This window comes from Amblyomma mixtum, chromosome 8 (assembly GCF_055824585.1).
Source record: "Amblyomma mixtum isolate Tamu chromosome 8, ASM5582458v1, whole genome shotgun sequence".
Lineage (NCBI taxonomy): Eukaryota > Metazoa > Arthropoda > Arachnida > Ixodida > Ixodidae > Amblyomma > Amblyomma mixtum.
Genome location: NC_143019.1, coordinates 137,065,059 through 137,082,002, shown reverse-complemented (window position 1 = coordinate 137,082,002; position 16,944 = coordinate 137,065,059). Strand labels below are relative to the sequence as shown.

Sequence of the window (16,944 nt, the reverse complement as noted above, 5' to 3'; positions counted from 1 at the left end):
CCAGGAAACGAAGGGTGTTACTAGGAGACACAAAACCGTAAAATCTGCGACCTGACATGAAGGGAGACGATAGAGCTAGCAGTATTATCGAAATGAGTAACTGTAAGGTGAGAGAGATCAGGAAACTTAACATAAGCAAAAAATCGAGCATGGAGGAGGCATGAAACAGAAAGAACAGAATAAGATGTTTTGAGTGGCCGGATTTATAAGATAAGATAAAGAGCGGGGAGTGGGGAGGGAGACGCAGTAGCCGTAGAGGAAAAACTGTAAAAGAAGCCACATATAAGCCAGAGTAGTCCGAGAGTTAAAGATTGAGACAGAGGCAAACATGGAATTGAAATTTTGGCAGTAACAAAAGACAGAGTGAGGACAGGCGTACGAGCAATGACGAGGGGAATCGCAGCTGCAGAAGATCCGAAAACTGCCGCTAGCAGTCCTGCATATCCTCGTGCAAGAACTGTAAATGTACCGGAGGCATGGAAAAGCGCCAACTTGAATTATTCGCGAAAAGAATGAAGTCTAGGACTAATTATTATAGGCCGGTCAGTTAAATATTGGTTCTTCGCAAGATGTTCAGTCAGAAATATAATTCGATCATTCCCAGGCTTCGATGAGCTAAAAAAAAAACACTGGATACGGTATTCGAGTACGGTACAAATGTACGGTACGGATACGGTATAGATGTGATTAATGCCATGTAACAAATGAAAGAAAGATGTGCATAATATGTGAAATTCGTTTTTTCAGCGTACAAAACACAGGACAGAGAAAGGAGATACACGCAGATAATAGGTTCCTATGAGTAGCATTGCGCAAACAGTGCCTGGAGGGAGCCAACGTGAATTTTCTATAGAATATATAGCACAGCCACCATAACGTACTCTGTACTGAAGTCGGCCTAAGCGAAGGCTGTTACTGATCGGGCGGATCATGGCGTGACATCGGCACTGGACGCGTGAACGTTGCCTCTCAGCATGCGGCACTCACGCGACTGCGTCCACGCCACGTGAGCGGTGTGTCCGCGGCCGCGCATATCGCGAACACGACGCGGCTGGTTAACCGGGCGTGCCTCGCCAGTTTCGTCTCGTTGTGCACCAGCGGTGTGCATTTGAACGGCACGGGAGAAGAAGTGCGGCCTTCCTGATTGGGTTTCCGACTTCCCTGCTCACGTTTCTCCTTTCCTCTTCATTCACTACATTTGGGTTCGCCAAGATGGCAAAAGGAATCGAAGTAATTGAACGATGCCGACGTATTTGCGCAGCGCTTGATAGTTCCGCTGCGTAATCATATAGTTAAGGAATTGATTGAGCATTCTCCCTCACGTATACGCAGTCAACCTTGCATAAAAAAAAAAGTTGTGTGATTTCCCTTAGGGCAATTTTTTTCTCTGGGCTGGATTCACGTTTACTGTTCTCTTTCTTGAAATTGGAGGCCTATTACAGGGATTACCTATATCCAGGTGCATCGATTTGATTAGCCCTAAGGGCCACAGCATTTCTTACCTTTTTGCTGCACAAGTTATGAAACGAATGACATGTGCACGCTGAAGAGACACCTTTTATTTGACCGTCTTGCTTAGAACAGGGTGTCCCTTACCCACTTTATTCCGAATAGGGCCACTGCTGAGTCTTCTGTGAAAACTTTGTGCCTTCGAGCGCAGTTCTGCACAAAAGGAAAGAAGCATCATCCACGAGATGAACGCCTTAATTTATTTCTTTAGCAAGGTGTGTTGTTGGGCAAGTTGGTTAAGGAGCATTCATAGAAACACAGCGCTGGAACAACGGACTAGAGCACGGAGGACACACAACTGCGCCGGCTAACAACTCTGTTTCTAAAGGCAGCCGATCCGCGCCTTTTATACATAGACAACCGGAGGGATTGGTACACACGCGCAAATATAGCAAAGTTCGAACACGGAAGCAACCAATAGATGCGCCACCTTTTCATTATCATCACCCACAACCCATAACGCAGCGCGAACGAGCGAAAAAAAAATTGGGCGAAAAGTGCAGCTTAATTAAGTTCCAGAAAGGGAATGCAGCCATTACCCCGTACCTGCTGCGGTGGCTCAGTGGTTAAGGCGCTCGTCTACTGTGCCATATATCCAGGTACAAACCCGACCACGGCGGCCGCGTTTCGATGGACGTGAAACGCAAAGGACGCCCGTGTGCTATGCGGGGCCAGTGCACGTAAGATTCACAGGTGGTCGAAATTAATGCGGAGACCTCCGCTACGGTCCTCTTTCTTCCCTCCTTCTTTCACTCACTCCCTCCTTGATCTATTCCCTTATGGTGCGGTTCAGATGTCCGCCGATATATGTGGGACAGTTACTTCGTCATTCTTTTTCTCAAAACCAGTTCATTTTTTTTTTCATTTTCCGGTTCTTCATGAGTTAAAACAAAGAGATAGAACGACTCTCTAAAATGGGTAACACCTTAGAAACATCAGCTGTGAAAACAGTGTCTGGACAGTCAATAAGGATTAGATATTCACAGACGAATATAAATATGTTTGAGCTTGCGAATTCGCAACCTTTTTGTTAACTTCTCTTTCATGCTTGGCCAAGAAGAGATCCCTGCTGCCTTATTCGCGCGGCTTTCGCTACGTTCTTGTTTTGATAGCTCTTTCATTGTCACTCGTTTCACTGTGTTAGTTGTTGGCTACATCGACATAATTTTAGATTTGTTTCATTGCGCTTTCTGTTTTTGTATTCTCTATGAATCCGTATTCTCTTTCCCCCTTGCCCCGCAGCGGTGGCTCAGTGGTTGCGGTGCTCGGCTGCTGACCCGAAAGACGCGGGTTCGATCCCGGCCGCGGCGGCCGAATTTCGATAAAGGCGAAATTCTAGAGGCCCGTGTGCTGTGCGATGTCAGTGCACGTTGAAGAACCCCAGGTGGTCGAAATTTCCGGAGCCCTTCACTACGGCGTCCCTCATAGCCTCAGTTGCTTCGGGACGTTAAACCCCAATACACCAATACACCTCTTTCCCCCTTTTTTTTTTCGCTTGTTCAGGATGCGTTGTTGGCTGTGGGTGACGATAATGAAAAGGTGGCGTACCTATTGATTCTTTTCTCCTTCGAACTTTGCTGATCTTTCTTTGGGCATGCGTACCACTACCTGCGGTTTTCTATCCGTATAAATGGTGAGGATCGGCTGTCTTAAGAAACAAAGCTGGTAGTCAGCGCAGTGCTGCGTCCTCCTTGTTCTCGTCTGCTGTCTGCCAGCGCTGTGCTTCCCAGAATGTTATTATATTTCGTGCGTTGCATGCAGGAAGCTGTTAAGAAGAGCACTTCTTTCAGCACATTCGACAAGGTTCATCTGACGGCAGCATGCACAAACCTTTGTGCAAGCAGATTGAGAAGAATGGAAAGAAAACTAGGCCTCGTAGTGCATAGAAAAGCATACAGATAATTTTTTGCCCTTTTTAAAACGAATTACGTAATGCGCTTTCGTAAAGTTCATAAGCGCGGAAGAGAATTAACAGCACTCCGTCAATGTTTGTACTTCTCAGGATGACAGCTCTGGAAGCCTGTAGGCATGAAACTTTTTGCATGTTATACCCCACACTGTTATTTTACGCTAAATGTCATTAGTGTCGAATTATTTCGGAATCAAACATAAAATAAAACGTCTTCTGCCAGCTTCGATTCAAATCCTAAGCTGTGATAATCTGTACCGAATAGAATGCTGAAGAAGACATGCAATTTTTGTGACCTTAACACGTGTGTACAAGTGTTAAGATATTTGTAGCCGTATGGCTGCACTTGGGTGGATGTCAATGAGTAATTACTCCCTTATTACTTGTGTACGATGTGCAAGATGGAAAATATTAGAAAGGTGGCCGTGCGCCTGTTTCTTCTCGTGGAGAATTTTAATGCGATAACATTTTTGCTGTCGTCACAAAAAAATTTCTGGCTTCGCTACCACACAAATTTTCATTTGGTTGAAACAGCCGTCACGTCATCAGTGCTACCAAATTTGTAAATCTGAAGACCCCCGAAATTTGGAACCTGCTAACCCTGAAAAATTCGAAAGGATCTCCAGAAATTTCGGAAGTAGACCTACCACAGAATACAGAAATGGTAATAGCGCTGCAATAAGACGTACACAAGAAATACTGACACAGGACATGCGCTAACTTCATCTGATTTTATTTACTGCAAAGCCAGCAAATATATGGAAAATTCAAGGCATGCGCAAACAACACCGAAACAACAGGCATCAACAAAACTGTTCAAGATATGATATCTCATTCTTGAAAAGGCGAACCGAGGTATCACTCACGCAATCTAATCCCCTCTTCCTAATGTGGAATGCTTCCAAAAGCTCCTTCGCCTTCGTATCTCCACTCCTGCCCAGAATCTTTACCTCCCGAAGCCGTGGCTCACAGGAGTGGAAATACGAAGTATGTCCGACGAAGATCGGGTTGGCCATCTCCTTAAGGGCATTGCAGAGGACGTCTACAGCTTTCTTATCAGCAAAGAAAATTTGGACTCGCCCACGGATATAATCAAGCACTGCCGCACCTTTGAAGCTCTAAAACTGCGTCGAATTACTCCCAAGTTCGGCCGCCTGCCTAACGTCACCACCGTCGCCAGCGTGGATTTCCACGAGCCTGTGAATGCTGCGACTCTCCCTGACGTCATTCGTCAAATCGTGCGGGACGAACTCTCCCGGCATCAAGATCTTGGGCGCCGCAGTGAAGTCCCGTATGAGAGCTGTTCTCTGCAGGCGGCTCCCGCTTACCGCTCCTCCCATTGGAGTTTGTCCAGCCAGGCCCCTACCAGTACTACTCGCATTGATTACAGCGACTCTCCCCGGATCAACCGCCTCGGCCCCAGGGCGTCAGCTCGTCCGCAACGCCACCTGCGGCAGCCGGAGTACGATGGTCGTTTCGACACTGGCTACGAGGAGTGTTATCCCGAGTGACCCCGCGACCCACCACTCAGTTACAGCTGTAGCATGATCGGTCACATCTCTAGATTCTGCCGTCGCCGGGGCCAGTTTTCCCGCCCCCAGCGCCAATGGTCGTACCCTCGCCCGAGTTTCAATGCGCCTGCCTGTTCATGGCCGTGTCTTCACATCGTCTCAGCGCCCATCCAGTTACGCGCCACCACGGACCGACTCCCCTGCCTCTGACCGAATTCTGACTCCACCTCCGCACCGCTCTCGCCGCTCGCCTTCTCCCCAACGTCGTTCCCCACCGTCCCCGGGAAACTAGCGTGTGCGGCCGATGGAGGTGCGGTCGCCAGATCATCGATAGGGCCAATTCCTCTGCCCATTGTCATGTTAAGGAACCGCCTTGAAGTTTTAGTGGACGGTATTTGCGTCATGGCCTTAGTGGACACTGGTGCAACGGTGTCAGTGATGAGTTCAACTTTCAAGAACCGTCTAGGTCGTAAAACAATGTTCGCTTGGGATTGTGCTGTTATATTCCGGGGTGTAGGGGGAGAATCATTGGTTCCGATTGGTATTTGTTTTGTGAATTTAGTGATCGCTGGCCACATGTTCCGAACTGAATTCACGGTGCTCCCTCGTTCTACGCATGACATCATCCTCGGTATTCACTTTTTGCACCAGTGCGGCGCTACTCTCGACTTCCGCAGTGGTGGCATATCACTAAGTCCTGGCCTTCGGTCAGCTCTCACAGAACACTCGCCAGTGGTTGCCCAAGTGTTTTCTGTCTCTGCAGATACTGTCGTTCCAGCAATGTCTGCCATATTCGTTCCTGTTGTGTCCTCGAGCACGATTTCTGATGCCTTCGATGCTGTGCTGGAACCTTGTTCCCTTACCTGTGCAAAGAAAAGTGTGCTAGTACCCCGCAGCGTCGTCCATGTGACCAAGGGCCACGCCACTCTTTGGACTGTCAATCATTCCAACGAACCTGCAGTATTGCCATGTGGTTTAAAACTTGCTGGCTTTGAAGAGCGTTTTTCTGTACCAGTTGCCGTGATCACTGACACCGTGTCTCGTCCAACTAGACGCCGCGATCTGAGCGACTCTCAATTCCTAGCCATGGTGAACAAATATCTACCCACTAGCGACCGCCAGGTGCTAGTGGCCGTTCTTATGAAGCATGCGGACGTGTTTGACTTCGGTCGCGACCAATCACCGCCGATTCCAGCTTCCCGTACCCATCACATGATCAATACTGGGTCTGCACAACCGATTCTACAGAAGCCATACCGCGTCTCGCCTTCCGAACGTCAGATAATCGATGAACAAGTCCGTGACACGTTGCACCGCGGCATCATTCAGGAATCTTCAAGCCCGTGGGCTGCTTCAGTGATCCTCGTCAAAAAGAAAGATGGCACTTGGCGATTTTGTGTCGACTATCGCCGGCTCAACACTGTCACAAAGAAGGATGTTTACCCGCTCCCACGCGTTGATGACGCCATTGAGTGCTTCCACTCAGCCTCCTACTTTTCCTCGGTGTATCTCCGGTCCGGGTACTGGCAGATCCCGATGCACCCGCAAGACAAAGAGAAGACGGCATTCATGGCACCTGACGGGTTGTATGAATTTAATGTTATGCCATTCGGTCTTTGCAACGCTCCTGCCACTTTTGAATGATGTATGGATACGCTTTTACGTGGCCTGAAGTGGCAAGTTTGCATGTGTTATCTGGACGATGTTGTTATTTTTGGTAGGACCTTCACCGAACATAACAGCCGCTTAGCCATTGTCCTAGACTGCATAGAGAGAGCGGGCCTCGTGCTGAACTCCAAGAAGTGTCGCTTCGGTGAACGCCAAATTAGTGTGCTTGGTCACCTTGTTGACAAGGATGGCGTCAGGCCCGACCCGCAGAAGGTTGAAGCTGTAAGCAGTGTCAAAGAACCCAAAGCAGTGAAAGAGTTCAGGAGTTTCCTAGGACTTTGCTCATATTTTCGGCGTTTCGTTCCCAAGTTTTCTGATTTAGCCTACCCGCTTACAAGTATCCTGCAGAAAGACACTCCTTTCCACTGGACTCCCGAATGCGACTCCGCGTTTCGGCAGCTCAAGTTTCTCCTCACCTCGCGGCAAATATTGCGTCATTTCTGTCCGACAGCACCGACTGAACTCCATACTGACGCCAGCGGCATCGGCGTGGGTGATGTGCTTATCCAACGCCATGAGGGCAATCAACACGTTGTCGCTTATGCAAGTCGCACGCTCAGCAAGTCGGAACGCAATTACACTATAACAGAGCAAGAGTGTCTCGCCGTTGTTTTCGGCGTACAACGGTTTCGTTCGTACCTTTATGGACGTGCTTTTACAGTCGTCACAGACCATCATTCTCTGCGCTGGCTGGTCAATCTACGTGACCCCTGCGGTCGGTTGGCCCGCTGGGCGTTACGCCTCCAAGAGTTTAACTTTAAAGTGTCTTACAAAAGTGGCCGCCAACACGCCGACGCAGATTGCCTCTCGCGGCTGCCGCTCACGGTTACTACTTCCGATGATGAAAACTTCGACGACTATGCCGTTTCCCAAGAGTTTCCAGATTTTGGCACTTTCCAGACGGAACAACGGAAGGATCAGCAGTTGGCGCCGCTTTTTGCCGACGCCCGTGACCCGGCATCCGCAAGCCCTTTCTGCATTCGCGACGGTTTACTCTATAGAACGAATTACTCGCCTGTAGGTGCGCGATTTCTCCTCGTCGTTCCGGCTACTCTGTACTCCTCTGTTCTACAGACAATGCACGATGACGTCACGGCTGGGCACTTGGGGTTTGCCAGGACCCTTAACCGCATCAAAGAACGTTTTTACTGGCCAAAAATGCGTCACATGGTTCAGCGCTACGTGGCCACTTGCGTGCAGTGTCAGCGGTTCAAGCTTCCCACAACTTCTTCGCCTGGACGCCTGCATCCTGTGCCACCTCCAAGCACACTATTTGAACAAGTTGGTCTCGATCTGCTCGGTCCGTTTCCCCGCTCGTCCAACGGTAACCGCTGGGTTATAGTGTGCGTTGATCACCTCACCCGTTACTGTGAGACCGCCGCCCTACCTTGCGCCACCGCTGCTGAGGTCTCGCTCTTTCTTCTTCGTGCTGTAATCCTCCGGCATGGACCTCCTCGAGTTGTTATCAGTGACCGGGGTCGCCAGTTTACGGCAGACGTTGTGGAAGAGCTTCTGCGTCTTAGTTCATGCCATTTTCGCCACTCGACGCCGTACCACCCCCAGACGAATGGACTGGTTGAACGTACCAATCGGACACTTACGACCATGCTGGCCATGTGTGTCGATTCCCGCCATAAGAACTGGGACGACGTGCTTCCCTTCATTACATACGCCTATAACGCGTCGAGGCATGAAATAAATGGTTACAGCCCATCCTTCCTTTTTTATGCACGTCCGCCTCGAAGCTCCCTCGACAGCATCTTACCTTTCTGTCTCGACACCGAGCCTTCTACTGCCAACACACTATGTCGCGCTGAAGAAGCCCGTCGGATTGCCCGGATACGCACTTTGGCATCGCAGGATCGCTCAAAGCAGCGTTATGACCGCCGGCGCACGGATGTCTCCTACCTGTCCGCTGACGTTGTATGGTTGTGGACGCCTCTACGCAAGCGTGGTTTATCAGAAAAGGTGCTCTCCCACTACACAGGCCCGTTCATCGTTCTTGCTCGCCTCAATGACCTCAACTATGTCATCTCTCCCCAGTCAACGCAAGGACGCCGCTCAAGGACAACCCAGGTCGTGCATGTCGCACGGCTAAAGCCCTTCCACTCTCGGGACCCCGATTGATTGATTGATTGATTGATTGATTGATTGATTGATTGTGCGTGTGTCTGTGCGTGCGTGCGTGCGTGTGTGTGCGTGCGTGTGTGTGTGTGTGTGTGTGTGTGTGTGTGTGTGTGTGTGTGTGTGTGTGTGTGTGTGTGTGTGTGTGTGTGTGTGTGTGTGTGTGTGTGTGTGTGTGTGTGTGTTTTCATGAAACTGGCATGTATCTCACGCATTGTAATTCTCTCCACAAGAACATACATATGCCCTGTTAATAATCTCTGCTCGTGGTACTCACCACACCGTCGTAGTAAAGCCCCGTAGGGTCCACGTTAGATTTGTCCTCTGTCCAGTCCTAAAACACAAAGCAAACAAGAATTAAGCATAAATAAACTTAGAAACAACGGCTAATGAAGCACATTGTGCAATTATGCTAAGCTCATTCCCACGACATCTTTGAAAACTAAAGGCGCAAAAACTTCGGCAGAGGGGCGCAGATGGTGGAAGCCCTAACAGTGACGTTATGAAAAATTGATAATTCTTGCACACGCAGTGATTGGATTAATGAGCGCTTACTTCCTCTCATCGTTACCAGCGCCTTCTTTCTGCTGGCGATTTCGTTAGCTTCAGCTTTCCTTCACGCTGCTACTATGTCGCATCCCGTGATTAAATTTGCGCTTTCACAAAACCTGCTTGGATGTCCCCCTTCTGTGCTCATTCTGCCCAGAGCTCTCAATTACTGACCAATTTCTATGGCGTCGACACTCGTCCTTTCCAAGGAGACAGTTTCTTGAAATTTCACTTTAAACAAATCCGCTTTAGTTTGCTGGGGTTGACTTTCTCTTGGGACTTGTATGCTCGGTGTCGGTAAGAGGAATGCGTGCTCGACCATACCATACTTCCCTTTACAACAATAGTAAGTGTTTTGTAGCGATAGCTACACTACGCCAGTCGCTTCGCAAGATCAGCGTGGCTGCAGGCTGAGCCGTGGCACCACCGCTCCGCCAGCTGCGCGCATGCGCGGGGTGATGTCATCGCCCGCAGCTGTTGTGCGCGCCTCGCCGCTGCGCTGACAGCAGAGCAGACACCGCCCGCCTTGTCAGTTGTGCGCATGCTCGGAGTGACGTCATTAATCAATAATTTACCTTGATGATTCAATAATCAATCAATAATTTACCTTAGTCTGAGAACTACGGTATGACCATTATTACGCATGTTGCTGCTGGATACTCTACGGGCGCACATTTTGTAACTGTTCTCAAAAGTTCGGTTTCAAGCTCGGTGTCGAGTTTGGATTAATGTTCGACCTCAAGGCTACAGGGATTTCCGGGCGATGTTCAGATGATGTTCCCGAAAACAGGAACTAAAAATATTTCCTTAAGAACACTTCACGCATTTATCACAACATAACAGGCACGATCCATTTTTGATAGATGAGCACCCCTCTTCTTGGCCGATCCCCCTGTGTGGGTATGCGCCATTCTAAGAGGTGAACAACAAGAACAACAGCAACAACATCACGTCCTCGGCTACGCCGCTGGGTACGTCGTTAATGCACCGTACGCCCCCTTCAAGCCGCAATTCAAGCCCAGGACAAATACCGAAGGTAGACACGCCAGTCCACAAGGGCAGTCGCCTATTGCAGGGCTTACCTCCCGAATTTCTACTGCTCCCTATTTCCCATTGTTCACGGAGGGCAAGTGCTACAACAATGAATCCTCCAGCTACAGTCCAGCCGGTTCTGCTCTGCCACTATCGATATCCACCCCATTTCCACGGTCAACCACACGAGGACGCCGAAGACTGGCTGGACTAGTATGACCGGGTGGACATCTACAATGTTTGGGGCGCTAACTGCAAGATGCGGCATGTATATTTCGCCCTTGAAGACTACGCGAGGACCTGGTTTCTAAACAATGAATCTGGCCTTTGAACGTGGGATGCGTTCAAAACAAAGTTCCTCCAAGTCTTCAAGGACAGCACGTTGCGCAAGGAGAAGGCTGACCTGTTTTTAAAGGCCCGAAATCAACTCCCCAAATAGATTGTGACGGTGTATGTTGAGGAAATGAGGAGACTCTTCCGACGTGCGGACCCAAGCATGTCGGAGGAGAGGTTAGCTTCCTGATTAAAGGTGTCAAGGAGCAGCTGTTCGCCGGTCTGGTTCTAGCAACACTGTTCTAGCAACGCCCCGCGCCGCCGAGTCACGCGACGAGAGCGCGCGCCGCCGGTCATCGGGAGAGGGGGCACCCGGCCGCTCTCCTCATTCCCAGCTCGAACGTGACGTCACGACTACGCACTGGCACTATAGGGGAGGGGTCAATGCCTTACCTTGAGCGCGACCGGTTGCCTGAAGAGAGGGATGTCGGAGGGGTGAAATAAGGAGCAGCCTGCGGCGGGGATGTCTCTCCTGCCATGGCCCTCCTGCGAGTTGCCCCCCCCCCCCCCCCACGGACCCCTGCCTGCTCGCGCCTCCTGGACGACCACACGCCGGTCGACGACGGCTTGAGGAGCTACTGAACCTATTTTTATCAGATAGAACATTCGTACACAGTGTGCTTTGCCTTGCGCTAGGTTAATAAACTGTTTCCTAGCGTGCTCTGTCGTTGCCTATTTTGTCCGAACCTGCGGTGGTTGCGACTTTGCGCCACGGGTTGGAGACACGAGTCGCGTACGAGAAACGCCCGCGCATAGCCGGCACGGAAGCTCGCCTTCCCGGCCGGCTGGACGCGGAGTGACCCCATACCTTTCAGGAGTTAAAGGGAAACTGCATAGGTTTTAGAAATCAACGAGCTTAAGAGGGTCGAATGTGTGAAACTTGCAGGTAAAGCATGCCAAGTCTTTTTGGTCTAGCACTTGAAATAGTGAAGTAGTCGCCGATTAAAATCCGGACGCCATTCAAGCTTCTCCGCAGCGCACAACGCCAAGTGGGGGGCGCATGATGACGTCATCAAAGGTATCGGTATACATTTCCAACGCACAAACGCCTGCTTTGAAGGAAAAAAGCAACGCCACCGAAGGCAAACCCTGCCGAGAGTTGTTTGGCAGCGTCTAACGAGTCAGGGCAGGGTGTGGCTGACGACAGCGGTAATTTGAAATCATACCTTCCGTGACGTCACGCTGAACTTTTCTGCACTCCTCTGTTGCATTGAGGAGAAGCGCAAAATTTAATCGTCGGTTACGTCACTATTTCAAATGCTAGTGCAAAAGCACTTGGCATGCTTTACCTACAGCCTACATAGATTTGAATCCTTGAATATCGCGAAATTCTCAAAAAAGTGCTGCAGTTGCCCTTTAAGTATAGCGACGATTTTTGAACAATAGATGTGGGTTAATTGTTGTGGTTTGTACATTTCACATACAGAAGTGAGTGGCCCACGTGTATGCGTTACAATAAACTGACAGCATGTGGCGTTACATTCTTCTGATATCTGGTGCATTGAGTGAGCTTCACACAGGTCTTGTCTGAATCTAGACCTATTCGACGAGTAAACTGTATTGGAGAGTAGGAAGTTGGTCAGGCGTAAGCGCTTTAAATTAGAAGTCGCTTTTCCTCGCAAAAACTTGTTCGACCGTCCAACGTATTTGACAAGAAAAAAAAAACCAGGTATGCACTCTCAGTACGATACAAAAGTTACGCATGAATAAGTTCATTAAAAAACGAGGTGAGGAACGCAGCAACGAGGTCAAACTGAGCCACCATACCGGATTTAGGCGAGCTGTGAAAAGTGATGTCATGTTGCCGATACACTCGTACACTCCCTCCCGATAGGCGTCGGAGCCCTGCATACGAAGAGCGAAAGAAGAGAAAATATACACAGTGCCCACTAACCCTTTCAATAGGGCATGCTCGGCAGCAATGGAAAGCATCTCTAAGAATTTCATAAACGTCTCTGTTTCTGAACCTGCCCAAGAATGAAGCCAGAAACTTCCGCCAAAATTCTACAGAAATGTTTTCCGCGATACCAATGGGCTGCAATTTCTTAATGGCTTCATCAGCAGGCGGCAGCATCAAGAGAGCACTTCTTCACCGTTCGTCAGCATGAGCGCATTTTGGAAGTCTGGATTGAGTTTGCTGGACAGAATATGCCATGGCTCTCCTTATACGGCTGTCTTCACGCGATACACTATCAAAAAAAAATTTGTTTCTAAAGGGCTTCCATTCTTTAAATAAGTTGTCATGACTGGTGAACTATCCTGAAAAGCAGTTGCAGAGTAGGGGCTCATTAAATGTTACGACACCACTGTTCCGTGTAGAAGTGGTTAGGACCCATCTACGCATGTTACGCTGCATTGCGGAAAGAAGAAAATGCCTCTCAAAGAAGCCCTCCCTCTTAGGAAAGAAATGGGAGTGCCCTGTAGCCCCCCGGGCACTCCCATTTGTGGTGTTCGAGAGGTGGAGAGAGCGGGCACAAAAGGCGATGCACGGAACACAGCCAACGTCGTTTGTTGGATGGCGTTTCTTGTTTGGTTTAAGGTTTTCGCGGGTTAGTGTCCCAAAGCGACTCGGGGTATCAGGGACGAGGTAGCGAAGGGCTCCGGAAATTTCGACCACCTGGGATTCTTAAACGTGCACTGAAATCGCACACTACACGAGCCTCCACCATTTTGCCTCCACTGAAATGCGACCGCGGCAGCCGGGATCGAACCCGCCTCTTTCGGGTCAGCAGCCGAGGGCCATAACCACTGAGCCACCGTGGCATCTCGCCAGCGCCCTGTGTAATCTGAGTAAATTGCGACCAGCTGCAGTGTGGGCAACCAGCGCATGTTTGGGAATAGCGCATTGCGAGCGAAGAACTGCTGACAGGTGAAGAGCACGTGCCGAGAGGGTGTCACGGAGCAGCGTGTGCTAATAGAGAGAGAGGGGGGGGGGTTGTACTTGTAACGGTGTCGTGAGGCAAGAATTGAAGTTTGTAGTCAAAGAAACGAGGACGCTTGCTTTGGCACAAGCATAATTGAGACCTTTAGCACAGCGCGTAACGCTACCGTATCGGGCGCCGCGAGTGTTCGCACGCTGATCGTCAAGATGCGTCAGGCGTGCAGCACCCACCTTGTCTCGCCTGCACAGGTCGTCGCGGCGATTCTGATCAGAGCCTTCTGATTTGTCTTGACGCGGCATGCGTGGGCCAAGCACGACAGAATCACTTATCCAGTGACTCTACAGATCGCGGACACCTGGCATCATAGAGTTTCTTACTATTACCTAGAGGGAAAGCTGGCGTGCCGTCTATGGGAGTTTGCATGGAGCTTCCTCAAGAGCACTCCTGCCACCATGGGCGCTCAAATCATCATGGGCCAGTGAGCTACCGACTGCAAAACTACAATTTTTGCGAAAAAAAATAATGAAAAATTAAACGCGGTTCGATAGTGAAGAATGTCCTAACATTGAATATTACAACAAACGCGCATAAAAGCATGCAAATGCAAAGTTTTCACAAAATAACAGATGGCTTGAACTCCTATTGGACAAGTATTGCACACCACATAAACTAATGTTTCGTGCTTAACAGGCGCAATTTTAAAAGGAAATAAGTTTTCGAAAAAAAAATGTTGTTGCTTAAACATTTTAAGAGGTTTTTTAATGGCATTTCGGGGGAAAAAAAGAAACCTTTTTATTGGCGTCGTGTGCTTCTGCGGTTTCGCTACTATGGCTTTTGCACACTGCGCTTGCGCCAAAGTCGTCTGCGCACACACGAACAGCGTTTTCAGAACGAAGCATCTCAGCAGTGACACTCCGTGTTCCCCGAAAAATACAACTGTCCCGCACCAAGTAGCTCACCGGCCCATGAAGCTTTGAGCGTCCATGGTGGCTGAAGTGCAGCGCCGCCAGCTTTCCTTCTAAGTGATAGTAAGAAACACTATGTCTGGCACCTTCTGGAGCCCTCAAAGCGGAGTTTAAAGATACACGGTTGTCGTTGCCCAGTCTTTTCAGTAGAGCAATTTCCTTTGTGACGCCGAGCATATTTGCTTCGCAGTATTGTTATTGTAGGTGATAATTCAAAACTCCGCGCAGTTGGCACACTTAAAAGTGACTCTATTGCTTACTGCCACATACAAGAAACAGGAAGAGAGGATTTTTGAACCTCGTTCAAGCAGCACCTTGGGAACTCATGCAGGTCTTAGAGGACGGGCGATGTCATGTTAGCAAGTACCAAGCAGCGTACTTATGAAAATACACGGTGTCAAAGCAGGCAATTTCAAGCATTCCTAAAGAAATGTAGTTCAGACGGACATTCTGAGGAATAGCAGACGTGGTGTGCTTGGAAAATTGTACTAATCAGATAGCTCATTAACTGAGGCCGCCTAATAACTCTCCCAGCTAAGGAAATCTGGTGGTTAGCGCCAGCTGCGAGTTCGGTGGCACAGACAAGGCGATGCGATATCACTTCATTGTTGAAGCCTGCAGCCCGAAGAAATTCGATGCTTCTTTGCGCCCCAAACTCCACCTGACCATTTCATCTGGGCAGGCTGCTCTATGTAAACGCAACGCTTTTTAGTGAAGTGTTGCAGGGCCGACGGCGCGAAATTCAAACTTTCATATAGAGACTCTGAGGACCAATAGAAGTTCGTCTGTAGCGATGCGGTAGCCCAGTTTAATCGCTAAGCGCCCTCTCTCTCTGAAAACAAAGTCTTTATACACTAGAAACGATAAAAAGCAACATACAAGTGTCTGCATCACGGACCGATTTGCCCCGTGCGTCAGTATCAATTTTAGTAGCGGATCCCTGAGGCTACGGTGCACCACCTTGAACTTCAAAACGCTTGCAACCCGTCCTTCCGGAAAGAACGCCACGATTTTAGCTTACTGGCTGTAATATTCCAATCCATTTTTTTCGTCTATAAATGCCTGTTTTGTGTGCGTACCAACTTCAACACTGCCAGAGAGAGCCAGGGATTCATTCTTTACTGAAAAAAAAAAATAATTGGACGGTGTTGTCTCCATTCTCCCGTTAATGTAGCTTGGCATGTATACTTCATTTCGCATTGGCGCTCTCAAAAATAACAGACACGCAGATGCAGTTCGCTATCATATTCCTTGCACTAAACGACGACGCAAAATGATTTCTTCGCGCTGTACAGCTCTAATGAAGAATTTTTTTTCTTTTCAAAACCTGACATGGCATCGCCTTATCCGTAGCAGCCAACTAGCTGTTTGCACTACCCACAAGATCGTGAAGCTGGATAGAAGACGGCGTTATAGATAGAGGGAAAACCTTCATCCTCTCCACTGCCGCCTTTCAAGAACGCTATGCAAGTTTTAAACATGTGTGCTGTTGACGTGACATATGAGCTGGAACACTCGCCTTTCTGCGAGAAGAACGAGGGGGAATGGGACATAACGCAATACGAAGAGAACAGAGCGGCTTGTTTTGTAGCAAGTGCAAGAGGGGTGTACTTCTGGAAAAGTAAAAAGAAAAAATTGCGTTAGATTTCTCCACTCTGCAAACTAAGACACTTTTCCGGTGATGCAGAGACAAGCCACCGGAAGTGGGCAGAGTTGGTGAAAGGAACAAATGCGGGTTAATGACATCGAAGTCGACATCAAGAGGAAGAAGTGGGCTTGGGCAGAGCATGTAATGCAAAGGCACGATAACCGCTGGTCCTCAAGGGTAACGGAGTAGATTCCAAGAGAGGGCAAGCGTGGCAGGGCGAGGAAGAAAGTTAGGTGCGCGGATGAGAATAAGAAGTTTGCTCGGATACGGTGGCCTCAGCTGGCAAAGGACAGGGTTAACTGGAGAGACATGGGAGAGGCCTTTGCCCTGCAGTGGGTGTAGTCAGGCTGATGACGATGATGATGATGAGAGACAATCGACGCGACGTCGCACAACTCGCTAGCCAACTGCAGCAGATTTCTAAAAATATCAAATAAATTTAGGATGGACGCTTATCATCAATAGACAAGAAACTGGAAAGCCTAACAGCTCTAGGCAGCAAAACATTGCATTCGGTGGATGAGGTCACCAACCTGGAGAAAACAGTATCTTATTTTGCATTAAGACTGGAGCACTTGGAAAGTCGTTATCAAAGCTCCAATCTGTGGTGGAGGACGAGAATTTGGAAAAGAAAATACTTATTCCCTCAATTACCTAACGAATAAAAAAAATTGTGAAACCCGTCCTTAAAATTGAATCTGCTCCCATTTATAGAATTCATGGACTAGCGCGGCCAGCGGCTGACAAAACATTTCCGATAGTATTAAAACCACTGTACTACCGCGACAAAGCAAGAATGTCAGAAAAGTTGTAA

At 48.9% G+C, this 16,944-nt stretch overlaps 1 protein-coding gene across 2 annotated transcripts in view; it reads right to left on the bottom strand.

Annotated features, from left to right (window-relative positions):
- Positions 1–1,312: 1,312 nt before the first annotated feature.
- Positions 1,313–16,944, bottom strand: part of LOC149334582 (uncharacterized) — a 35,711-nt gene continuing 20,079 nt past the window's right edge. The window contains exons 4-6 of one of the 2 annotated variants that reach the window (XM_089555188.1): positions 12,403–12,480; positions 8,999–9,055; positions 1,313–1,662 (exon numbers count right to left, since the gene is read on the bottom strand). In XM_089555188.1, coding sequence (XP_089411314.1) covers positions 1,576–1,662; positions 8,999–9,055; positions 12,403–12,480 — 222 coding nt within the window. In that variant the 3' untranslated portion in view covers positions 1,313–1,575. The remainder of the gene's footprint in view (positions 1,663–8,998; positions 9,056–12,402; positions 12,481–16,944) is intronic. The other variant, XM_089555189.1, reaches the window with a different exon arrangement.